General features: G+C 40.3%; 1 protein-coding gene across 1 annotated transcript in view; it reads right to left on the reverse strand.

The window, feature by feature from the left end:
- OGA (O-GlcNAcase) overlaps positions 1–26,692 on the reverse strand; it is a gene marked incomplete in the record, with an annotated part of 163,551 nt that overhangs the window by 63,990 nt on the left and 72,869 nt on the right. Inside the window, 1 exon segment of the mRNA XM_053692487.1 lies at positions 20,875–20,963. Within this exon segment, the coding sequence (XP_053548462.1) occupies positions 20,875–20,963 (89 nt within the window).

Genomic DNA, 26,692 nt, shown 5'->3' on the forward strand with positions numbered 1-26,692 from the left:
CAGAATGTCGTCTAGGTACGGAGCTACCGAAATTCCTCGCGGTCTTAGTACCGCCAGAAGGGCACCCAGAACCTTTGTGAAGATTCTTGGAGCCGTAGCCAATCCGAATGGAAGAGCTACAAACTGGTAATGCCTGTCTAAGAAGGCAAACCTTAGATACCGGTAATGATCTTTGTGAATCGGTATGTGAAGGTAAGCATCCTTTAAATCCACTGTGGTCATGTACTGACCCTTTTGGATCATGGGTAAGATTGTCCGAATAGTTTCCATTTTGAACGATGGAACTCTTAGGAATTTGTTTAGGATCTTTAAATCCAAGATTGGCCTGAAAGTTCCCTCTTTTTTGGGAACCACAAACAGGTTTGAGTAAAACCCTTGTCCTTGTTCCGACCGCGGAACCGGATGGATCACTCCCATTAATAACAGATCTTGTACACAGCGTAGAAACGCTTCTTTCTTTATCTGGTTTGTTGACAACCTTGACAGATGAAATCTCCCTCTTGGGGGAGAGAATTTGAAGTCTAGAAGGTATCCCTGAGATATGATCTCTAGCGCCCAGGGATCCTGAACATCTCTTGCCCAAGCCTGGGCGAAGAGAGAGAGTCTGCCCCCCACTAGACCCGGTCCCGGATCGGGGGCCCTCGGTTCATGCTGTCTTTGGGGCAGCAGCAGGTTTCCTGGCCTGCTTGCCCTTGTTCCAGGACTGGTTAGGTTTCCAGCCTTGTCTGTAACGAGCAACAGCTCCTTCCTGTTTTGGTGCAGTGGAAGTTGATGCTGCTCCTGTTTTGAAATTCCGAAAGGGACGAAAATTAGACTGTCTAGCCTTAGCTTTGGCTTTGTCTTGAGGCAGGGCGTGGCCCTTACCTCCTGTAATGTCAGCGATAATTTCTTTCAAACCGGGCCCAAATAAAGTTTGTCCCTTGAAAGGAATATTAAGTAATTTGGACTTAGAAGTTACATCAGCTGACCAGGATTTTAGCCACAGCGCTCTACGTGCCTGAATGGCGAATCCTGAGTTCTTAGCCGTAAGTTTGGTTAAATGTACTACGGCCTCCGAAATGAATGAATTAGCTAGTTTAAGGACTCTAAGCCTGTCCGTAATGTCGTCCAGCGTAGATGAACTAAGGTTCTCTTCCAGAGACTCAATCCAAAATGCTGCCGCAGCCGTAATCGGCGCGATGCATGCAAGGGGTTGCAATATAAAACCTTGTTGAACAAACATTTTCTTAAGGTAACCCTCTAATTTTTTATCCATTGGATCTGAAAAAGCACAGCTATCCTCCACCGGGATAGTGGTACGCTTAGCTAAAGTAGAAACTGCTCCCTCCACCTTAGGGACCGTTTGCCATAAGTCCCGTGTGGTGGCGTCTATTGGAAACATCTTTCTAAATATTGGAGGGGGTGAGAACGGCACACCGGGTCTATCCCACTCCTTAGTAACAATTTCAGTTAGTCTCTTAGGTATAGGAAAAACGTCAGTACTCGCCGGTACCGCAAAGTATTTATCCAACCTACACAATTTCTCTGGTATTGCAACAGTGTTACAATCATTAAGAGCCGCTAAAACCTCCCCTAGTAATACACGGAGGTTTTCCAATTTAAATTTAAAATTTGAAATATCTGAATCCAATCTGTTTGGATCAGAACCGTCACCCACAGAATGAAGCTCTCCGTCCTCATGCTCTGCAAGTTGTGACGCAGTATCAGACATGGCCCTAGTATTATCAGCGCACTCTGTTCTCACCCCAGAGTGATCACGCTTGCCTCTTAGTTCTGGTAATTTAGCCAAAACTTCAGTCATAACAGTAGCCATATCTTGTAATGTTATCTGTAATGGCCGCCCAGATGTACTAGGCGCCATAATATCACGCACCTCCCGGGCGGGAGATGCAGGTACTGCCACGTGAGGCGAGTTAGTCGGCATAACTCTCCCCTCGCTGTTTGGTGAAATTTGTTCAAATTGTACAGATTGGCTTTTATTTAAAGTAGCATCAATACAGTTAGTACATAAATTTCTATTGGGCTCCACCTTGGCATTGGAACAAATGACACAGGTATCTTCCTCTGAGTCAGACATGTTTAACACACTAGCAATAAACTTGCAACTTGGTTACAATCTTATTTAACAAAAACGTACTGTGCCTCAAAGAAGCACTAAACGATTAAATGACAGTTGAAATAATGAACTGAAAAACAGTTATAGTCTCAATCCTTAAAAACAACACAACTTTTAGCAAAGGTTTGTTCCCATTAGTAAATTAACAATAATTAAATTTGAAAATAAAAATTACAGAGCAACGTTTTTTAATCACAGTTAATATATAAGTCTCACAGCTCTGCTGAGAGAATCTACCTCCCTCCAAAGAAGTTTGAAGACCCCTGAGTTCTGTTAGAGATGAACCGGATCATGCAGGAAATACAAGAGTAACTGACTGGAAATTTTTGATGCGTAGCAAAGAGCGCCAAAAACGGCCCCTCCCCCTCACACACAGCGGTGAGAGAGAAACGAAACTGTCACAATTAAAACAAGTAACTGCCAAGTGGAAAAATAATGCCCAAATATTTATTCACTCAGTACCTCAGAAAATGCAAACGATTCTACATTCCAGCAAAAACGTTTAACATGATAAATACCTATTAAAAGGTTTAGTGTACTTTTAACAGAGTAATTCCGGTGAAATACCATCCCCAGAATACTGAAGTGTAGAGTATACATACATGTCATTATAACGGTATGGCAGGATTTTCTCATCAATTCCATTCAGAAAATAAAAACTGCTACATACCTCAATGCAGATTCATCTGCCCGCTGTCCCCTGATCTGAAGCTTTTACCTCCCTCAGATGGCCGAGAACAGCAATATGATCTTAACTACTCCGGTTAAAATCATAGTAAAAACTCTGGTAGATTCTTCTTCAAACTCTGCCAGAGAGGCAACAACACGCTCCGGTGCTATTGTAAAATAACAAACTTTTGATTGAAGTTATAAAAACTAAGTATAATCACCATAGTCCTCTCACACATCCTATCTAGTCGTTGGGTGCAAGAGAATGACTGGGAGTGACGTAGGGGGGAGGAGCTATATGCAGCTCTGCTGGGTGAATCCTCTTGCATTTCCTGTTGGGGAGGAGTTATATCCCAGAAGTAATGATGACCCGTGGACTGATCACACATAACAGAAGAAAACAGACTCTCCCTCCTTATCAGAGGAGGTTACGTGTAGCTTCGCAGAACCTCCTTGTACGATTGAGCCGGTAACAAATTCCGGTCTGGGCTCCAGAGAATCAGCTTTGATAACTGTGCCCTTTACCAGATGCGTTAAATTAATAAAGTTCTCGTCCATTTTCTCCTCTAGATCTATTAATAGATCCTGAATAGATACCTTAGCTTTCTCCATGTTGTTGACTAAAGATGGCGATCCTCGTCTAGATTTCAGCAGGCCATCAACTTCATTTATATTACCCGTGATCAGGAAGATTAATATTGTGGGTCAAACAAAGTCTCCCCAGCTTCTTCAGTGAAATATTGATCAAACTAGGGTAGTTAAAAACTCTTTATGAGTAAATAGCATTTTAGGACGTTTAGAGTCGGGAGCTTTTAATCCATGCATCCTGCAGCTTTGGCGGTTGACTCCGCCCAAGAGCATGCAATTTTTAACAAATTTCCAAGTTACTTCTATCATGGGTTAATCCATCTCAAGTGGTCCAACATCGGATGCTAGACCATTTTAAATTTTCCTATTTTTTTTGTAGTGATTGCCTCTATGTATTGGCATTGCAAAAACACCAATTTTATTTTACTCTATTTAACCATGGCAGCTATCTTTGTGTCATGGTGCACAACACATTTTAGTTATGCAGATCTTTAGGAAACCTCAATATCTCAGCTCAGGATGGACTTAGCTCCTTCCTTGAAACAAAAACTGATCTCTAGATCACATCATAAATGTACATGCTCATATATAAACCTTTTGCACATTCCTGATCCTTGAGAATGTGAACTAAAGTCCTAATGTAATGATAAAAATCGTTGAAAGTTCCACTTTTAGGGTCAATTTATAATGGGAAGGGTTCGAGTCCTATTTTTTTTTTTTTAAGGATTACCTAGGTAAGTATAGTGTGCATGCAGAACATTTCATTGTGAGACTTCTCTTATTTTTTTTATGGAGGTAAGAAAGTGCACTTTTTTTTGTTTTTTAAACATTTCCCTCACTTTCATGTTTATTATCTCTGTTGGGGGACCATATATGAACCTTACATTTTCACAGATATAAGTCCTCTATTGTAGCATTCGGTTGTAAAAATTATAATTGAGATTGTACTGGTTACAGAGCTAGGGCTAGTAGAAATTCAGATAGAATTGATGGCACCACTCAAAGATTTAACACTGGGTCTTTTACCGTTCTATAATAAGCTCAATGGCCTTTATTATATATAGTTAATGTGGTTAGGTGCTATGTATCAACACAGTTACATTCCAAATTTGTTAGTTAAAGAAACTAACAGAAAAAGATACTATATAAGCACTCACATGACCCCAAATTTTCTGGAGTTGAAAAAAAGAATTCACACAAATTAAAACATTAATCTTTATTAGAAATATTAAAATATGGGTTAATTTAAAACTAAAATGCTGGTGTTCCCAGTACAACGACTGAATATAGGAGACTAGAACCACTAAATAATGTGATCTGGTGATTACCAACGACAAGAATAATTGGCAGCTACTAGAGAAACTTAGACCAATAGTGGTATGACTAAATATATGATCTCAGCAAATGCTGCACTAATTCCTAATACTGTGTATTAGCACAATAATGTTAGAGTAACTGAGAATGCTAGATAGCAATAATCAGTACTTATAGGTGTACCAGTTGCACTGTACCAACTCAGTCTGGCTGATTGAAGACTTAAATCATTAAATTATATAAGTTATTATTGGAAAAGTGATAGTGGTGCTGCTGTTATCATATAACTTATATTAAGTCTTGAATAATGGACTGAGGCTAATGTGGTTCATAGATTTAAATAGGAATTATCAACTAAAATAACAGTGGATGGCTGTTAGTAGGATTACTCAGTGTGTATAAATTAGATATGAGGAAATTAATAGTGCTTAGTGTATACTTGTCCGATCAAAAGACAGCTGATTCAACCCTGATACACAGTTCAGTTACTTGAAGCACAGCAAATAGAGCTGAATAATGAAATTATACTTGGACAGCTGATACTCAGCCTCAATATAAATGCTGCATCAGATGTACTTCTATTATAACCCTGAGTTGCGTATAGCATCGGTTCCAGAGTCCATTAATATTAGAGTTGCGTAATGCATTTACGTATATACTCTGTATACATATGTATTTTTGGAACTCTGCCCCATTAACGCTTATCAGTATTTATATTAAGGGTTAAAATGAATCTAGTGCTGTATGCATTGCCATCAGTTTAAGATTACTTAATAATAATACTTAGATGCTTGGAAATCCCATAGTATCAGATACTGTCATGAATTTTATTCAGCATTTAGGTGCTGTGCAATGCTATTGGTATACATAGATTCCATTCAGTGTTTAACTGCTGTGTAATGCTGTTAGTATACAGCTTTGTTACTGGTGACACACATGAGTATACTATGTCAGGACGTTTATATACCCTGCTACCTACTCGCAGTCTTCTGTTGAATTCCTAAATAGTTAAATAACTATTTAGCCACAAGCTTGAGATATTGTTTGACAACTAGTGCTTATAATTTTGTAACATAATTGTTTGCAAATCAATGGTGTGCAATGTTGTTAGTATGCAGCGTTGGTGCTTCTGACATATATAAGTGTACTGTGTCAGCAGGTTTATCTACCTTGCTGCTTAATCACAGTTTTTCTTGTTTAATTACTAAATAGTTAGATAGTTATATTCAGTCACAAGCTTAAAGTAATATTAAATGCTACTTGTAACTACACCGCGTAATCACTGTCATTAGTATCTGTGGTTTGGTTCACTCGAGTATCGCGAGTGCTATATGGTTCACTCAGTTAAATCTATTCACGAATTAGCTATCATTTTCGAAGTGATGAATGCGCTAAATAAGTTTGCCAGGTTCTAGTCTACAGAAATTATTATGCCAGCAAGTTTGTAAAAAAACAACTACATTGAGCTCCCATGAGCTTCCCCCTCCTCCCTTGACATGTTTCGCCGGGTTTCCGGAAACCCGGCGAAACATGTCAAGGGAGGAGGGGGGAGCTCATGGGAGCTCAATGTAGTTGTTTTTTTACAAACTTGCTGGCATAATAATTTCTGTAGACTAGAACCTGGCAAACTTATTTAGCGCATTCATCACTTCGAAAATGATAGCCAATTCGTGAATAGATTTAACTGAGTGAACCATATAGCACTCGCGATACTCGAGTGAACCAAACCACAGATACTAATGACAGTGATTACGCGGTGTAGTTACAAGTAGCATTTGTTTAATATTACTTTAAGCGTGTGACTGAATATAACTATCTAACTATTTAGTAATTAAACAAGAAAAACTGTGATTAAGCAGCAAGGTAGATAAACCTGCTGACACAGTACACTTATACATGTCAGAAGCACCAACGCTGCATACTAACAACATTGCACACCATTGATTTGCAAACAATTATGTTACAAAATTATAAGCACTAGTTGTCAAACAATATCTCAAGCTTGTGGCTAAATAGAGTTATTTAACTATTTAGGAATTCAACAGAAGACTGCGAGTAGGTAGCAGGGTATATAAACCTCCTGACATAGTATACTCATGTGTGTCACCAGTAACAAAGCTGTATACTAACAGCATTACACAGCAGTTAAACACTGAATGGAATCTATGTATACCAATAGCATTGCACAGCACCTAAATGCTGAATAAAATTCATGACAGTATCTGATACTATGGGATTTCCAAGCATCTAAGTATTATTATTAAGTAATCTTAAACTGATGGCAATGCATACAGCACTAGATTCATTTTAACCCTTAATATAAATACTGATAAGCGTTAATGGGGCAGAGTTCCAAAAATACATATGTATACAGAGTATATACGTAAATGCATTACGCAACTCTAATATTAATGGACTCTGGAACCGATGCTATACGCAACTCAGGGTTATAATAGAAGTACATCTGATGCAGCATTTATATTGAGGCTGAGTATCAGCTGTCCAAGTATAATTTCATTATTCAGCTCTATTTGCTGTGCTTCAAGTAACTGAACTGTGTATCAGGGTTGAATCAGCTGTCTTTTGATCGGACAAGTATACACCAAGCACTATTAATTTCCTCATATCTAATTTATACACACTGAGTAATCCTACTAACAGCTATCCACTGTTATTTTAGTTGATAATTCCTATTTAAATCTATGAACCACATTAGCCTCAGTCCATTATTCAAGACTTAATATAAGTTATATGATAACAGCAGCACCACTATCACTTTTCCAATAATAACTTATATAATTTAATGATTTAAGTCTTCAATCAGCCAGACTGAGTTGGTACAGTGCAACTGGTACACCTATAAGTACTGATTATTGCTATCTAGCATTCTCAGTTACTCTAACATTATTGTGCTAATACACAGTATTAGGAATTAGTGCAGCATTTGCTGAGATCATATATTTAGTCATACCACTATTGGTCTAAGTTTCTCTAGTAGCTGCCAATTATTCTTGTCGTTGGTAATCACCAGATCACATTATTTAGTGGTTCTAGTCTCCTATATTCAGTCGTTGTACTGGGAACACCAGCATTTTAGTTTTAAATTAACCCATATTTTAATATTTCTAATAAAGATTAATGTTTTAATTTGTGTGAATTCTTTTTTTCAACTCCAGAAAATTTGGGGTCATGTGAGTGCTTATATAGTATCTAGGGCTAGTAGAAACCCAGGGAAAAGCCTACTTTATTTTTTTTTCATGAGTTTTGAGAAATTACAAGATGTAATTTAAGCATAGCAAATAATACTTTACAATTATTGGACCACTTGAGATGGACTAACCCTCACCTAATTTGCTTTGTTCTCTTGGTATTCATTGATGAAAAGCATACCCAGTAGGCTCAGGAGTAGCAATGCTACTACTAGCTGTAGATTGGTGGCTGCTTATATGCCCCGTCATTGGCTCACCTAATATTTTTAGCTAGCACCCTGTAATACATTGCTGCTCTTTCAACAAAGCATACAAAAAAATAAGCAAATTGGAAAGTTGTTTTAAATCAGTCTCTAATTGTCCTAAAGATAAAGAGATAGCCAAGGAGAAAAACCTAGGTTACAACATGGCTGCGCCTATTACTTATAGAAACTTACACATATCTTCAATATTTAACAACCAATATAATTGTAAATACACTTCTACATATTATCAGGCAAATCTTTGCTTTGACTACATCTTAATATCTAGCATTTATTTACCGTTTAAAGGGACATGAAACCCAAAATTTTTCTTTCATGATTCAGATAGAAAAACATAATTTATGCTTACCTGATAAATTTATTTCTCTTGTAGTGTATTCAGTCCACGGGTCATCCATTACTTATGGGATATATTCCCTTCCCAACAGGAAGTTGCAAGAGGATCACCCAAGCAGAGCTGCTATATAGCTCCTCCCCTCACATGTCATATCCAGTCATTCGACCGAAACAAGACAAGAAAGGAGAAACCATAGGGTGCAGTGGTGACTGGAGTATTAATTAAAATTTAGATCTGCCTCAAAAAGACAGGGCGGGCCGTGGACTGAATACACTACAAGAGAAATAAATTTATCAGGTAAGCATAAATTATGTTTTCTCTTGTTAAGTGTATTCAGTCCACGGGTCATCCATTACTTATGGGATACCAATACCAAAGCTAAAGTACACGGATGATGGGAGGGACAAGGCAGGAACTTTAAACGGAAGGAACCACTGCCTGTAGAACCTTTCTCCAAAAAACAGCCTCCGAAGAAGCAAAAGTGTCAAATTTGTAAAATTTTGAAAAGGTATGAAGCGAAGACCAAGTCGCAGCCTTGCAAATCTGTTCAACAGAGGCCTCATTCTTAAAGGCCCAGGTGGAAGCCACAGCTCTAGTGGAATGAGCTGTAATTCTTTCAGGGGCTGCTGTCCAGCAGTCTCATAGGCTAAACGTATTATGCTACGAAGCCAAAAGGAGAGAGAGGTAGCCGAAGCTTTTTGACCTCTCCTCTGACCAGAATAAACGACAAACAGGGAAGAAGTTTGACGAAAATCTTTAGTTGCCTGTAAATAGAACTTCAGGGCACGGACTACGTCCAGATTATGCAAAAGTCGTTCCTTCTTTGAAGAAGGGTTAGGACATAATGATGGAACAACAATCTCTTGATTGCTATTCCTGTTAGAAACTACCTTAGGTAAGAACCCAGGTTTAGTACGCAGAACTACCTTGTCTGAATGGAAAATCAGATAAGGAGAATCACAATGTAAGGCAGATAACTCAGAGACTCTTCGAGCCGAGGAAATAGCCATCAAAAACAGAACTTTCCAAGATAACAGCTTAATATCAATGGAATGAAGGGGTTCAAACGGAACACCTTGAAGAACTTTAAGAACTAAGTTTAAGCTCCACGGCGGAGCAACAGTCTTAAACACAGCTTAATCCTAGCCAAAGCCTGACAAAAAGCCTGAACGTCTGGAACTTCCACCAGACGTTTGTGTAAAAGAATAGAGAGAGCAGAAATCTGTCCCTTTAACGAACTAGCAGATAAGCCCTTTTCTAAACCCTCTTGTAGAAAACATAATTTATGCTTACCTGATAAATTTATTTCTCTTGTAGTGTATCCAGTCCACGGATCATCCATTACTTATGGGATATTAACTCCTCCCCAACAGGAAGTGCAAGAGGATTCACCCAGGAGAGCTGCTATATAGCTCCTCCCCTAACTGCCATTACCAGTCATACGACCGAAAACATGCAGAGAAAGGAAAACCATAGGGTGCAGTGGTGACTGTAGTTTAATGGAAAAATTACCTGCCTTAAAGTGACAGGGCGGGCCGTGGACTGGATACACTACAAGAGAAATAAATTTATCAGGTAAGCATAAATTATGTTTTCTCTTGTTAAGTGTATCCAGTCCACGGATCATCCATTACTTATGGGATACCAATACCAAAGCTAAAGTACACGGATGACGGGAGGGACAGGCAGGCTCTTTATACGGAAGGAACCACTGCCTGAAGAACCTTTCTCCCAAAAACAGCCTCCGAAGAAGCAAAAGTGTCAAATTGGTAAAATTTGGAAAAAGTATGAAGAGAAGACCAAGTTGCAGCCTTGCAAATCTGTTCAACAGAAGCCTCATTCTTAAAGGCCCAAGTGGAAGCCACAGCTCTAGTAGAATGTGCTGTAATTCTTTCAGGAGGCTGCTGTCCAGCAGTCTCATAGGCTAAACGTATTATGCTACGAAGCCAAAAGGAGAGAGAGGTAGCCGAAGCTTTTTGACCTCTCCTCTGACCAGAATAAATGACAAACAGGGAAGACGTTTGTCGAAAATCCTTAGTTGCCTGTAGATAAAATTTCAGGGCACGGACTACATCTAGAAGATTGTGTAGCAGACGTTCCTTTTTCGAAGAAGGATTAGGACACAAAGATGGAACCACAATCTCTTGATTGATATTCCTGTTAGTGACCACCTTAGGTAGGAACCCAGGTTTAGTACACAGAACTACCTTGTCTGAATGAAAAATCAGATAAGGAGAATCACAATGTAAGGCAGATAACTCAGAGACTCTTCGAGCCGAGGAAATCGCCATTAAAAACAGAACTTTCCAAGATAACAACTTGATATCAATGGAATGAAGGGGTTCAAACGGAACCCCCTGTAAAACATTAAGAACTAAGTTCAAACTCCATGGTGGAGCAACAGTTTTAAACACAGGCTTGATCCTAGCTAAAGCCTGACAAAAAGCTTGAACGTCCGGAACTTCTGACAGACGTTTGTGTAAAAGAATGGACAGAGCTGAAATCTGTCCCTTTAAGGAACTAGCGGATAAACCCTTTTCTAAACCTTCTTGTAGAAAAGACAATATCCTCGGAATCCTAACCTTACTCCATGAGTAACTCTTGGATTCGCACCAATATAAGTATTTGCGCCATATCTTATGGTAAATCTTTCTGGTAACAGGCTTCCTAGCCTGTATTAAGGTATCAATAACTGACTCAGAAAAACCACGTTTTGATAAAATCAAGCGTTCAATTTCCAAGCAGTCAGCTTCAGAGAAATTAGATTTTGATGTTTGAAGGGACCCTGGATCAGAAGGTCCTGTTTCAGAGGTAGCGACCAAGGTGGACAGGATGACATGTCCACTAGTTCTGCATACCAAGTCCTGCGTGGCCATGCAGGCGCTATTAGAATCACTGATGCTCTCTCCTGTTTGATTCTGGCAATCAATCGAGGAAGCATCGGGAAGGGTGGAAACACATAAGCCATCCCGAAGGTCCAAAGGTGCTGTCAAAGCATCTATCAGAACCGCTCCCGGATCCCTGGATCTGGACCCGTAACGAGGAAGCTTGGCGTTCTGTCGAGACGCCATGAGATCTATCTCTGGTTTGCCCCAACGTCGAAGTATTTGGGCAAAGACCTCCGGATGAAGTTCCCACTCCCCCGGATGAAAAGTCTGACGACTTAAGAAATCCGCCTCCCAGTTCTCCACTCCCGGGATGTGGATTGCTGACAGGTGGCAAGAGTGAGACTCTGCCCAGCGAATTATCTTTGATACTTCCATCATTGCTAGGGAGCTTCTTGTACCTAACTGATGGTTGATGTAAGCTACAGTCGTGATGTTGTCCGACTGAAACCTGATGAACCCCCGAGTTGTTAACTGGGGCCAAGCCAGAAGGGCATTGAGAACTGCTCTCAATTCCAGAATGTTTATTGGTAGGAGACTCTCCTCCTGATTCCATTGTCCCTGAGCCTTCAGAGAATTCCAGACAGCGCCCCAACCTAGTAGGCTGGCGTCTGTTGTTACAATTGTCCAGTCCGGCCTGCTGAATGGCATCCCCCTGGACAGATGTGGCCGAGAAAGCCACCATAGAAGAGAATTTCTGGTCTCTTGATCCAGATTCAGAGTAGGGGACAAGTCTGAGTAATCCCCATTCCACTGACTTAGCATGCACAATTGCAGCGGTCTGAGATGTAGGCGTGCAAAGGGTACTATGTCCATTGCTGCTACCATTAAGCCGATCACCTCCATGCATTGAGCTACTGACGGGTGTTGAATGGAATGAAGGACACGGCATGCATTTTGAAGCTTTGTTAACCTGTCTTCTGTCAGGAAAATCTTCATTTCTACAGAATCTATAAGAGTCCCCAAGAAGGGAACTCTTGTGAGTGGAAAGAGAGAACTCTTCTTTTCGTTCACCTTCCATCCATGCGACCTTAGAAATGCCAGTACTAACTCTGTATGAGACTTGGCAGTTTGAAAGCTTGAAGCTTGTATCAGAATGTCGTCTAGGTACGGAGCTACCGCAATTCCTCGCGGTCTTAGTACCGCCAGAAGAGCACCCAGAACCTTTGTGAAGATTCTCGGAGCCGTAGCCAATCCGAATGGAAGAGCTACAAACTGGTAATGCCTGTCTAGAAAGGCAAACCTTAGATACCGGTAATGATCTTTGTGAATCGGTATGTGAAGGTAAGCATCCTTTAAATCCACTGTGGTCATGTACTGACCCTTTTGGATCATGGGTAAAATTGTCCGAATAGTTTCCATTTTGAACGATGGAGCTCTTAGGAATTTGTTTAGGATCTTTAAATCCAAGATTGGCCTGAAAGTTCCCTCTTTTTTGGGAACCACAAACAGATTTGAGTAAAACCCTTGTCCTTGTTCCGACCGCGGAACCGGATGGATCACTCCCATTAATAAAAGATCTTGTACGCAGCGTAGAAACGCCTCTTTCTTTATTTGGTTTGTTGACAACCTTGACAGATGAAATCTCCCTCTTGGGGGAGAGAATTTGAAGTCTAGAAGGTATCCCTGAGATATGATCTCTAACGCCCAGGGATCCTGGACATCTCTTGCCCAAGCCTGGGCGAAGAGAGAAAGTCTGCCCCCCACTAGATCCGTTCCCGGATCGGGGGCCCTCGATTCATGCTGTCTTAGGGGCAGCAGCAGGTTTCCTGGCCTACTTGCCCTTGTTCCAGGACTGGTTAGGTCTCCAGCCTTGTCTGTAGCGAGCAACAGCTCCTTCCTGTTTTGGTGCAGAGGAAGTTGATGCTGCTCCTGCTTTGAAATTACGAAAGGAACGAAAATTAGACTGTCTAGCCTTAGGTTTGGCTCTGTCTTGAGGCAGGGCATGGCCTTTACCTCCTGTAATGTCAGCGATAATTTCTTTCAACCCGGGCCCGAATAAGGTCTGCCCTTTGAAAGGTATATTAAGCAATTTAGATTTAGAAGTAACGTCAGCTGACCAGGATTTTAGCCACAGTGCTCTGCGTGCCTGAATGGCGAATCCGGAATTCTTAGCCGTAAGTTTAGTTAAATGTACTACGGCATCTGAAATAAATGAGTTAGCTAACTTAAGGGCTTTAAGCTTGTGTGTAATCTCATCTAATGGAGCTGATTCAAGTGTCTCTTCCAGAGACTCAAACCAAAATGCTGCTGCAGCCGTGACAGGCGCAATGCATGCAAGAGGTTGCAATATAAAACCTTGTTGAACAAACATTTTCTTAAGGTAACCCTCTAACTTTTTATCCATTGGATCTGAAAAGGCACAGCTATCCTCCACCGGGATAGTGGTACGCTTAGCTAAAGTAGAAACTGCTCCCTCCACCTTAGGGACCGTTTGCCATAAGTCCCGTGTGGTGGCGTCTATTGGAAACATCTTTCTAAATATCGGAGGGGGTGAGAACGGCACACCGGGTCTATCCCACTCCTTAGTAACAATTTCAGTAAGTCTCTTAGGTATAGGAAAAACGTCAGTACTCGCCGGTACCGCAAAATATTTATCCAACCTACACATTTTCTCTGGTATTGCAACTGTGTTACAATCATTCAGAGCCGCTAACACCTCCCCTAGTAATACACGGAGGTTTTCCAGCTTAAATTTAAAATTTGAAATATCTGAATCCAGTTTGTTTGGATCAGAACCGTCACCCGCAGAATGAAGCTCTCCGTCCTCATGTTCTGCAAATTGTGACGCAGTGTCCGACATGGCCCTAATATTATCAGCGCACTCTGTTCTCACCCCAGAGTGATCACGCTTACCTCTTAGTTCTGGTAATTTAGCCAAAACTTCAGTCATAACAGTAGCCATATCCTGTAATGTGATTTGTAATGGCCGCCCAGATGTACTCGGCGCTACAATATCACGCACCTCCCGAGCGGGAGATGCAGGTACTGACACGTGAGGCGAGTTAGTCGGCATAACTCTCCCCTCGTTGTTTGGTGAAATATGTTCAATTTGTACAGATTGACTTTTATTTAAAGTAGCATCAATACAGTTAGTACATAAATTTCTATTGGGCTCCACTTTGGCTTTAGCACATATAGCACAGATATCTTCCTCTGAATCAGACATGTTTAACACACTAGCAAATAAACTAGCAACTTGGAAATACTTTTCAAGTAATTTACTATAATATGAAAACGTACTGTGCCTATAAGAAGCACAGAAAAAGTTATGACAGTTGAAAATTAATAAACTGAAAAGTTATAGCATCAAATCTTTGTAAAAAACACAATTTTAGCAAAGGATTGCTCCCATTAGCAAAGGATAACTAACCCTGATAGCAGAAAAAAAAAAAAAAAAAATACAGAAATAAACGTTTTTTTTTTATCACAGTCAACTACAATCTCACAGCTCTGCTGTGAGTGATTACCTCCCTCAAAAAAAGTTTTGAAGACCCCTGAGTTCTGTAAAGATGAACCGGATCATGCAGGGAAGACAATAAACTTCTGACTGAATTTTTTGATGCGTAGCAAAAGCGCCAAAAAAGGCCCCTCCCCCTCACACATAACAGTGAGAGAGATCAGTAAACTGTCATAAATTAAATAAAACGACTGCCAAGTGGAAAAAAATAGTGCCCAAAACATTTTTTCACCCAGTACCTCAGAAAATTAAACGATTTTACATGCCAGCAAAAAACGTTTAACATTAATAAATTGAGTGTTATTAAAAAGCCTGTTGCTAGTCCCTGCAAATTAGGCTAAAGTTTTATGCATACAGTATAATTCCAGTGAAGTGCCATTCCCCAGAATACTGAAGTGTAAAATATACATACATGACAGCCTGATACCAGTTGCTGCTACTGCATTTAAGGCTGAGTTTACATTATATCGGTATGGCAGAATTTTCTCATCAATTCCATTGTCAGAAAATAATAAGCTGCTACATACCTCTTTGCAGATTAATCTGCCCGCTGTCCCCTGATCTGAAGTTTACCTCTCCTCAGATGGCCGAGAAACAGCAATATGATCTTAACTACTCCGGCTAAAATCATAGAAAAACTCAGGTAGATTCTTCTTCAAATTCTACCAGAGAAGGAATAACACACTCCGGTGCTATTATAAAATAACAAACTTTTGATTGAAGGTATGAAACTAAGTATAATCACCACAGTCCTCTCACACATCCTATCTATTCGTTGGGTGCAAGAGAATGACTGGTAATGGCAGTTAGGGGAGGAGCTATATAGCAGCTCTGCTGGGTGAATCCTCTTGCACTTCCTGTTGGGGAGGAGTTAATATCCCATAAGTAATGGATGATCCGTGGACTGGATACACTTAACAAGAGAAAAGACAATATCCTAGGAATCCTAACCTTACTCCATGAGTAACTCTTGGATTCGCACCAATATAAATATTTACGCCATATCTTATGGTAAATTTTTCTGGTAACAGGTTTCCGAGCCTGTATTAAGGTATCAATAACCGACTCAGAGAAGCCACGCTTTGATAGAATCAAGCGTTCAATCTCCATGCAGTCAGCCTCAGAGAAATTAGATTTGGATGGTTGAAAGGACCCTGAATTAGAAGGTCCTGCCTCAGAGGTAGAGACCATGGTGGACAGGACGACATGTCCACTAGGTCTGCATACCAGGTCCTGCGTGGCCACGCAGGCGCTATCAGAATCACCGATGCTCTCTCCTGTTTGATCTTGGCAATCAGTCGAGGTAGCAGCGGAAATGGTGGAAACACATAAGCCATGTTGAAAACCCAAGGGGCTGCTAGAGCATCTATCAGCGCCGCTCCCGGGTCCCTGGACCTGGATCCGTAACAAGGAAGTTTGGCGTTCTGGCGAGACACCATGAGATCCAGTTCTGGTTTGCCCCAACGATGAATCAGTTGAGCGAAGACCTCCGGATGAAGTTCCCACTCCCCCGGATGAAAAGTCTGGCGACTTAGAAAGTCCGCCTCCCAGTTCTCCACGCCTGGGATATAGATCGCTGACAGGTGGCAAGAGTGAGACTCTGCCCAGCGACTTATCTTTGATACTTCCAACATCGCTAGGGAACTCCTGGTTCCCCCTTGATGGTTGATGTAAGCCACAGTCATGATGTTGTCCGACTGAAATCTGATGAACCCCAGTGTTGCTATCTGAGGCCAAGCTAGAAGAGCATTGAATATTGCTCTTAACTCCAGAATATTTATTGGGAGGAATTTCTCCTCCTGAGTCCACGATCCCTGAGCCTTCAGGGAGTTCCAGACTGCGCCCCAACCTAGAAGGCTGGCATCTGTTGTTACAATCGTCCAATCTGGCCTGCGAAAGGTCATCCCTTTGGACAGATGGAGCCGAGAAAGCCACCAGAGAAGAGAATCTCTGGTCTCTTGATCCAGATTTAGTAGAGGGGACAAATCTGAGTAATCCCCATTCCACTGACTTAGCATGCATAATTGCAGCGGTCTGAGATGCAGGCGCGCAAATGGTACTATGTCCATTGCCGCTACCATTAAGCTGATTACTTCCATACACTGAGCTACTGACGGGTGTGGAATGGAATGAAGGGCACGGCAAGCATTTAGAAGTTTTGATAACCTGGACTCCGTCAGGTAAATTTTCATCTCTATAGAATCTATAAGAGTCCCTAGGAAGGGAACCCTTGTGAGTGGTAATAGAGAACTCTTTTCCACGTTCACCTTCCACCCATGCGACCTCAGAAATGCCAGAACTATCTCTGTATGAAACTTGGCAATTTGAAAACTTGACGCTTGTATCAGAATGTCGTCTAGGTACGGAGCCACCGCTATGCCTCGCGGTCTTAGCACCGCCAGAAGTGAGCCCAGAACCTCTGTAAAAATTCTCGGGGCCGTAGCTAACCCGAAGGGAAGAGCTACAAACTGGTAATGCCTGTCTAGAAAGGCAAATCTTAGGTACCGATAATGATCTTTGTGAATCGGTATGTGAAGGTAGGCATCCTTTAAGTCCACTGTGGTCATATACTGACCCTCTTGGATCATGGGTAGGATGGTTCGAATAGTTTCCATTTTGAATGATGGAACTCTTAGGAATTTGTTTAAGATTTTTAGGTCCAAGATTGGTCTGAAGGTTCCCTCTTTCGTGGGAACCACAAACAGATTTGAGTAAAATCCTTGCCCTTGTTCCGTCCGCGGAACTGGGTGGATCACCCCCATTACTAAGAGGTCTTGTACACAGCGTAGAAATGCCACTTTCTTTATTTGGCTTGCTGATAACCTTGAAAGATGAAATCTCCCCTGTGGAGGAGAAGCTTTAAAGTCCAGAAGATATCTCTGAGATATGATCTCCAACGCCCAGGGATCCTGGACATCTCTTGCCCAAGCCTGGGCGAAGAGAGAAAGTCTGCCCCCCACTAGATCCGTTTCCAGATAGGGAGCCCTCTCTTCATGCTGTCTTAGGGGCAGAAGTAGGTTTTCTGGCCTGCTTGCCCTTGTTCCAGGACTGGTTAGCTTTCCAGCCCTGTTTGTAACGAGCAACAGTTCCTTCTTGTTTTGGAGCGGAGGAAGTTGATGCTGCTCCTGCCTTGAGGTTACGAAAGGCACGAAAATTAGACTGTTTGGCCTTTGATTTGGCCCTGTCCTGAGGAAGAGTATGACCCTTACCTCCAGTAATGTCAGCAATAATTTCTTTCAAGCCGGGCCCGAATAAGGTCTGCCCTTTGAAAGGAATATTAAGCAATTTAGATTTAGAAGTCACGTCAGCTGACCAGGATTTAAGCCATAGCGCTCTGCGCGCCTGGATGGCGACTCCGGAGTTCTTAGCCGTTAGTTTGGTTAAATGTACAACGGCATCAGAAACAAATGCGTTAGCTAGCTTAAGTGCTTTAAGCTTGTCCATAATCTCATCCAATGGAGCTGTGCGAATGGCCTCTTCCAGAGACTCAAACCAGAATGCCGCAGCAGCAGTGACAGGCGCAATGCATGCAAGGGGCTGTAAGATAAAACCTTGTTGAACAAACATTTTCTTAAGGTAACCTTCTAATTTTTTATCCATTGGATCCGAAAAAGTACAACTATTCTCCACCGGGATAGTGGTACGCTTAGCTAAAGTAGAAACTGCTCCCTCCACCTTAGGGACCGTCTGCCATAAGTCTCGTGTGGTGGCGTCTATTGGAAACATTTTCCTAAATATAGGAGGAGGGGAAAAAGGCACACCGGGTCTATCCCACTCCTTGCTAATAATCTCTGTAAGCCTTTTAGGTATAGGAAAAACGTCAGTACACACCGGCACCGCATAGTATCTATCCAGCCTACATAATTTCTCTGGAATTGCAACTGTGTTACAATCATTCAGAGCCGCTAATACCTCCCCTAGCAATACACGGAGGTTCTCAAGCTTAAATTTAAAATTAGAAATATCTGAATCCGGTCTCCCTGGATCAGATCCGTCACCCACAGAATGAAGCTCTCCGTCCTCATGTTCTGCAAATTGTGACGCAGTATCGGACATGGCTCTCACATCATCAGCGCGCTCTGTCCTTAACCCAGAGCTATCGCGCTTGCCTCTTAATTCTGGCAATTTAGATAATACCTCTGTCATAACAGTAGCCATGTCTTGCAAAGTGATTTGTATGGGCCTCTCTGATGTACTTGGCGACACAATATCACGCGCCTCCTGAGCGGGAGGCGAAGGTACTGACACGTGAGGAGAGTTAGTCGGCATAACTTCCCCCTCGTTGTCTGGTGATAATTTCTTTACAGATAAAGACTGACTTTTATTTAAAGTGACATCAATACATTTAGTACACATATTTCTATGGGGCTCCACATTGGCCTTCAAACATAATGAACAAACAGATCCATCTGTGTCAGACATGTTTAAACAGACTAGCAATGAGACTAGCAAGCTTGGAAAATACTTTCAAATAAATTTTCAAGCAATATAAAAAACGCTACTGCGCCTTTAAGAAGCACAAAAAAACTGTCACAGTTGAAATAACAATGAACCAAATCAGTTATAGCAACCAAATTTTCACAGTAAATGTATTAAGTTAGCAAGGTATTGCACCCACTAGCAAATGGATGATAAACCCCTTAATACCCAAAACGGATAGTCAGTTTAACAATTAACGTTTTTATCACAGTCAAACACACTGTCACAGGTCTGCTGTGACTGATTACCTCCCTCAAAATGAATTTTGAAGACCCCTGAGCTCTCTAGAGACGTCCTGGATCAAGGAGGAAGAAGCAGGAAGACTGACTGAATTTTAACTACGCAAAAAAAGCGCTAAAATAGGCCCCTCCCACTCATATTACAACAGTGGGAAACCTCAGTTAACGGTTTCTATGCAGAAATATACGTCAGCCATGTGGAAAAAATCATGCCCCAATAAGTTTTATCACCAAAGTACCTCACAAAAACGATTAACATGCCAGTAAACGTTTTAAACATCCATTTTAAAGGTTATGTAGTGTTATTAATAAGCCTGCTACCAGTCGCTTCTACTGCAGTTAAGGCTCATACATTACTTCAGTATTAACAGCATTTTCTTAGTCAAATTCCATTCCTTAGAAAATTACTTTACTGCACATACATTCATCAGCCTGATACCAGTCGCTACTACTGCATTTAAGGCTGTACTTACATTACATCGGTATCAGCAGTATTTTCTTAGTCAATTCCATTCCTTAGAAAAATATTTTACTGCACATACCTCATTTGCAGGGGACCCCGCATGCTATTCCCTTTCTGAAGTTACCCCACTCCTCAGAATGTGCGAGAACAGCCAGTGGATCTTAGCTACTTCTGCTAAGATCATAGAAAACGCAGGCAGATTCTTCTTCTAAATACTGCCTGAGAGAAAAACAGCACACTCCGCTGCCATTTAAAGTAACAAACTTTTGATTGAAGAAATAATTAAGTATAAAAACTCCACACTCCTCTCACGACCTTCCTACTATGTTGAGAGTTGCAAGAGAATGACTGGATATGACATGTGAGGGGAGGAGCTATATAGAAGCTCTGCTTGGGTGATCCTCTTGCAACTTCCTGTTGGGAAGGGAATATATCCCATAAGTAATGGATGACCCGTGGACTGAATACACTTAACAAGAGAAATACAATTTCAAACAACTTTCCAATTTACTATTATTTAATTTGCTTCCTTCTCTTGTTATCCTTTGCTGAAAGGTTTATCTAGGCAAGCTCAGGAGCAGCAGAGAACCTAGGTTCTAGCTGCTGATTGGTGAATGCATATATATACTGATTGTGATTGGCTCACCCATCTGTTCAATTAGAAATCAGTAGTGCATTGCTGCTCCTTCAACAAATGATACCAAGAGAATGAAACTGATTAGATAATAGAAGTACAGTAGAATGTTGTTTAAAATTGTATTCTCTATCTAAATCATGAAAGAAAAATTTTGGGTTCCATACCCCTTTAATGCCCCTTGAATTTGTAATGTGATTTTTTAGGAATATACTTACTTGTCTCCAACAAGGTCAGGTTGACTTTCAAATGGATGGTCATCCATTGCATCATCATACATCTCCCTGCAAATCTTGTATACAGAAGCCTTTAACAAGGGCAAGAAAAACAATTATTAGCTAAAACACAATATTCATTTTTTTTACACAGAATTTAAAGGGATAAGACACCCACAACAAAAAAAAAAAACATTTTGTAATTTAGACAGAGCATACAATTTTAAAAATGTTTCCAATTAACTTCTATTATCAATTTTGCTTGGTTCTCCTGGTATTCTTTGTTGAAGATATACCTAGGTAGGCATCTGAAACACTATATGCTGCCATATAGTGTCCAAGACATGCATGCCATTGAACTTAAGTCCAAGCTTTTCAACAAAAGATATCAAGAGTACGAAGAAAATTTGATAAGATATAAATTAGAAATTTGCTTAAAATTGCATACTCCGATTCTTCAAAGAAAAATTTGGGATTTCATGCCCCTTTAAGTTCGATTACAGTTACTTGTCAATGCTTAACTGAAAAGCACTTTGTTTTAAATGTATTAAAGTTTAAAGTACTGAAACAAAGTACTTGGTCTCTTTCAATACAATATTTAAACCTAAGTTACAATCCATTAAAGTTAATGTAAAAGTGATAAAATTTAAAAATGTAGGCAGACTTTCATTCATCAAATTTGTACTATTTATCAATATTCTCAGATTTTTAGCTTTTAATGCTATAACGATAAGCGCGGTTCCACGGCCCGCCATATTGTTCAATTGATTGACAGGTGACAAATCTGGAATCCACTAATAGTTGTTTCCCCCTACCAGGCGTTCAACCCCTTTGTACAAACGTCATGCCCCAGGGATTGAAGATTCGTCACCTGTCAATCAATTGAGCAATATGGCGGGCGGAGGAACTGCACTTATTGTTATCGCATTAAATAGTTAAAAATCTGAGAATATTAATAAATAGTACAAATTTGATGAATGAAAGTCTGCCTACATTTTTAAATTCTATCCTATGACGTAAGCGAGTACGCGCAACTTAACATTCACTTTTACATTAACCCCTTAATGACCGGACCATTTTTCAATTTTCTTACCCTTAATGACAATGGCTATTTTTACATTTCTGCAGTGTTTGTGTTTAGCTGTAATTTTCCTCTTACTCATTTACTGTACCCACACATATTATATACCGTTTTTCTCGCCATTAAATGGACTTTCTAAAGATACCATTATTTTCATCATATCTTATAATTTACTAAAATAAAAAAAAAGATAAAATATGAGGAAAAAAAATACACTTTTTCTAACTTTCACCCCCAAAATCTGTTACACATCTACAATCACCAAAAAACACCCATGCTAAATAGTTTCTAAATTTTGTCCTGAGTTTAGAAATACCCAATGTTTACATGTTCTTTGCTTTTTTTTGCAATTTATGGGACAATAAATACAAGTAGCACTTTGCTATTTCCAAACCACTTTTTTTTTCAAAATTAGCGCTAGTTACATTGGAACCCTGATATCTGTCAGGAATACCTGAATATCCCTTGACATGTATATATATTTTTTTTTTAGAAGACAACCCAAAGTATTGATCTAGGCCCATTTTGGTATATTTCATGCCACCATCTCACCGCCAAATGCGATAAAAAAAAAAAAAAGTTCACTTTTTCACAAATTTTGTCACAAACTTTAGGTTTCCCACTGAAATTATTTACAAACAGCTTCTGCAATTATGGCACAAATGGTTGTAAATGCTTCTCTGGGATCCCCTTTTTTCAGAAATAACAGACTTATATGGCTTTGGGGTTGCTTTTTGGTAATTAGAAGGCCGCTAAATGCCGCTGCCGCTGCGCACCACACGTATTTTATGCCCAGGAGTGAAGGGGTTAATTAGGGAGCTTGTAGGGTTAATTTTAGCTTTAGTGTAGTGTAGTAGACAACCCCAAGTATTGATCTAGGCCCATTTTGGTATATTTTATGCCACCATTTCACCGCCAAATGCGAGCAAATAAAAATAAAAAAAAAAAACTTTAAATTTTTCACAATTTTAGGTTTCTCACTGAAATAATTTACAAACAGCTTGTGCTATTATGGCAGAAATTGTTGTAAAAGCTTCTCTGGGATCCCCTTTGTTCAGAAATAGCAGACTTATATGGTTTTGGCATTGCTTTTTGGTAATTAGAAGGCCGCTAAATGCTGCTGCGCACCACACGTGAATTATGCCCAGCAGTGAAGGGGTTAAATTAGGTAGCTTGTAGGGAGCTTGCAGGGTTAATTTTAGAGATCAGCCTCCCACCTGACACATCCCACCCCGTGATCCCTCCCAAACAGCTCTCTTCCCTCCCCCACCCCACAATTGTTACCGCCATCTTAAAGGGACAGTAAACACCAGAATTTTTGTTGTTTAAAAAGGTAGATAATCCCTTTATTGCCCATTCCCCAATTTTACATAACCAACACAGTTATAATAATATACTTTTTATCTCTGTGATTACTTGTATCTATGCCTCTGCAAACTGCCCCCTTATTTCAGTTCTTTTGACAGACATTCATTTTTAGCCAATGAGTGCTTGCTCTTAGGAGCTTCACGTGCCGGAGCTCAATGTTATCTATATGAAACACATGAACTAACGCCCTCTAGTGGTGAAAAACTGTCAAAATGCTTTCCGATTAGAGGCAGTCTTCAAGGTTTAAGAAATTAGCACATGAACCGCCTAGATTTAGCTTTCAACTAAGAATACCAAGAGAACAAAGCAAAATTGGTAATAAAAGTAAATTGGAAAGTTGTTTAAAATGACAAGGGGGAAGAGAGAAAGCAAAAGAGAAGGGAGGGGAGAGAGCAAAAGAGAAGGGAGGGGGGAGAGAGCAAAAGCAAGAGCCTAAAGGACCTTCTTACCAAGGCTGCGCTTCAGAAAAAGCAAAAACATCAAAATGGAAGAATTTAGTAAAAGTATATAATGAAGACCAAGAAGCTGCACTGCAAATTTGATCAACAGAAGCCTCATTCTTTAAAGCCCAAGAAGTGCCAATTGATCTGGTAGAATGAGCAGTGATTTATTTAGGCGGAGAATGATCCACCTTCAATTAAGCTTCATGAATCAAAGACTTTAACCAAGAAGCCAAAGATACAGCAGAAGCTTTCTGACTTTGTTTAGAAAAAAAGCAATGAACAAATAAACGAAGTCTGGTCTGAAATCCAGATTATGACAAAGCCTTTCTGAAGAATTCTTAGGAGTAGGACACAAAGAGGGAACAACAGTTTCCCTAATTATATTGTCAGAGGACACAACCTTAGGCAAGAAATTAAATGTGGTTCTCAAAACTGCCTTATCTTGGTAAAAAGATAAGGAGGATCACAAGAAAGAGCAGAAAGCTCAGAAACGCTTCAAGCAGAAGAAATAGCTAGGAGAAACAAAACCTTCCAGGAAAGAAGTTTAATGTCCACCTTATGCATAGGCTCAAATGGAGGAGCCTACAAAACCTTTAATACCAACTTCAGGTTCCAAGGGAGAAATTGGTTTAATAACAGGCTTAATACGAACTAGAGCCAGAAAAAAGCAAAAGAAAAAAAAAGCATGAATGTCTGGAAGATCATCAATCATCTTATGAAACAGAATCAAAATAGCAGAAACGTGACCCTTCAAAGAACTAGCAGACGGGCCCTTATCCACACTATTTTGCAAAAACTGCAAAATTCTTGGAATTCTGATAAAATACCAGGAGAAACTATGCACAAGACACCAATAAATAAAAGTCTTCCAAACTTTATAGCAAATCTTTATGGTGACTGGTTTACAAGCTTTAATTAGGGTCTCAATCATATAATCTGAGAAACCACTGTGTTGAAGAACTAACCATTTAATCTCCATGCCATCAAGCTTAGAGATTTCAAGTCTTGATGGAAAAAAAGGACTTTGACAAAGAAGGTATGGCCTTAGAGGAAGAGGCCAGGGAGGGCAACTGGACATCTGAACCAGTTTCGCATACCAGATTCTGCAAGGTTAAACTGGAGCAATTAGAATTACTGACAAATTTTCCTGTCTGATCTTGGAAACTAAACTACCCTGGGAACAAGTACCAGAGGATGAAACAGATAGGCAAGCTGAAAAGACCATGGTGCTATGAGAGCATCCACAAACTCTGGTTGAGGATCCCTGCACCTCACAAAGAACCTGGGGAGTTTGTTGTTTAACTGGGAAGCTATCAGATCCATCTCTGGGAGACCCCAGAGATCCACAATCTGATTGAAAACTTCTGGATGAAGAGACCATTCGACCAATTTGCTTCCCAATTGTTCACTCCCAAAATGTTAACTGCAGAAATTAGACAGAAATTGGCTTTGTGACGATTAAGCCTTTCCACCCAACCTGCACAATGGGGAGGGTGTGGGCATGAAGGGGTTAAAGTGATGGTAAACTCCATTATATATACTTTATTAATTATAATATATTCATTATTTTATATTTACATGTGGCATTTCAATAAAACATAATGTATGCTTACCAGTTAAATTCCTTTCCTTCCTGGCAGGGAGAGTCTACAACCTAATTCCTTACTGTTGGGAAAATACAACACCTGGCCACAGGAGGAGGCAGACACACAACAGCCAAAAGCTTAAAAACACTGTGACCCTGTATAGCGTTTTAAAATGCATATATAAAAAATGGTCTTACCCTCTAAGAACAGGCACACCCTCTCAAGTGTGACAGTCTTGCAGCAGCGCTTCAGACATGGACTTGAGTGTGTAGGAGCAAGCAGTGAAACTCGTCAACACTGATTGCTCATGAGCTGTTAGCGACAGTCTGGATGGGTTCACAGAAAAAAAACTTTCCCTGCATCTCCAGACTCTAACTTTCATCAATACTCTCACTAAGAGGTTGACATGATTATTTACAACTTCAGTCCTTTCTCAAAGGGAACATACCCATACAGGACAATCCAAATCTTCTGACACTTCTCTGCCACCTCCAATAGTGATGGTAGGCAAAGAATGACTGGGGGAAGTAGGAGGGATATTTAAGCCTTTGGATGGGGTGTCTTTGCCTCCTCCTGTTGGCCAGGTGTTGTATTTTCCCAACAGTAAGAAATGAAGTTGTGGACTCTCCCTGCCTTATGGAAGGAAAGCAACTATATTAAAAGGGCGGCTCCTCCAAAATCTTCGCACATTGGTGAGATAAGGGACAATCTAAAATTATCCAATTATTAAATAGGGACCAGGGCATTATTAAGGTTGAGGATTTTGAAGTGATTAAAAGTAAATTTTCACTGACAAATAAACACTTTTATTCATTCTCACAAATCAGGCATTGCTGCTTGAAATTAATACGGTCACAAGGTGATAAATGGGACCTTGCACCATTGGTACCAGTTATTAATGCCATTCAAAACGGTAAATACTCAATATCACTTCTCTTATAATATAGTAAATAATATAGACTATAAAATGTTTCTTGATAGAGGGGTTGTAAAATGGAGAGAAATGTTCTTCACAATTCTCAATGAACAAACTATATTGAAAAGTGTGGACCGATCCCCATGCGAGAACAACATATAAAGATACTGTGGATGGCACATATCACACCAGAGATAGTAGCCAAGTGGGGAGGTGTGGGGGAAGGAACCTATTGTATAAAATGTAGACAAAGCAGAGCAAACTTGGTACATAACTTTTGGCTTTTGGCTATGCCCCCAATATTTTGGGTAATGGTACATTTTTGGATTAATAAAATATATTAGTCCCATATTACTATACAGGCAGAACAGATTTTTTTCTTTAAATATGATGGAAAACACTCTCAGTGGAGGAAATTTGTAACAAT

This window comes from Bombina bombina, chromosome 9 (assembly GCF_027579735.1).
Source record: "Bombina bombina isolate aBomBom1 chromosome 9, aBomBom1.pri, whole genome shotgun sequence".
NCBI lineage: Eukaryota > Metazoa > Chordata > Amphibia > Anura > Bombinatoridae > Bombina > Bombina bombina.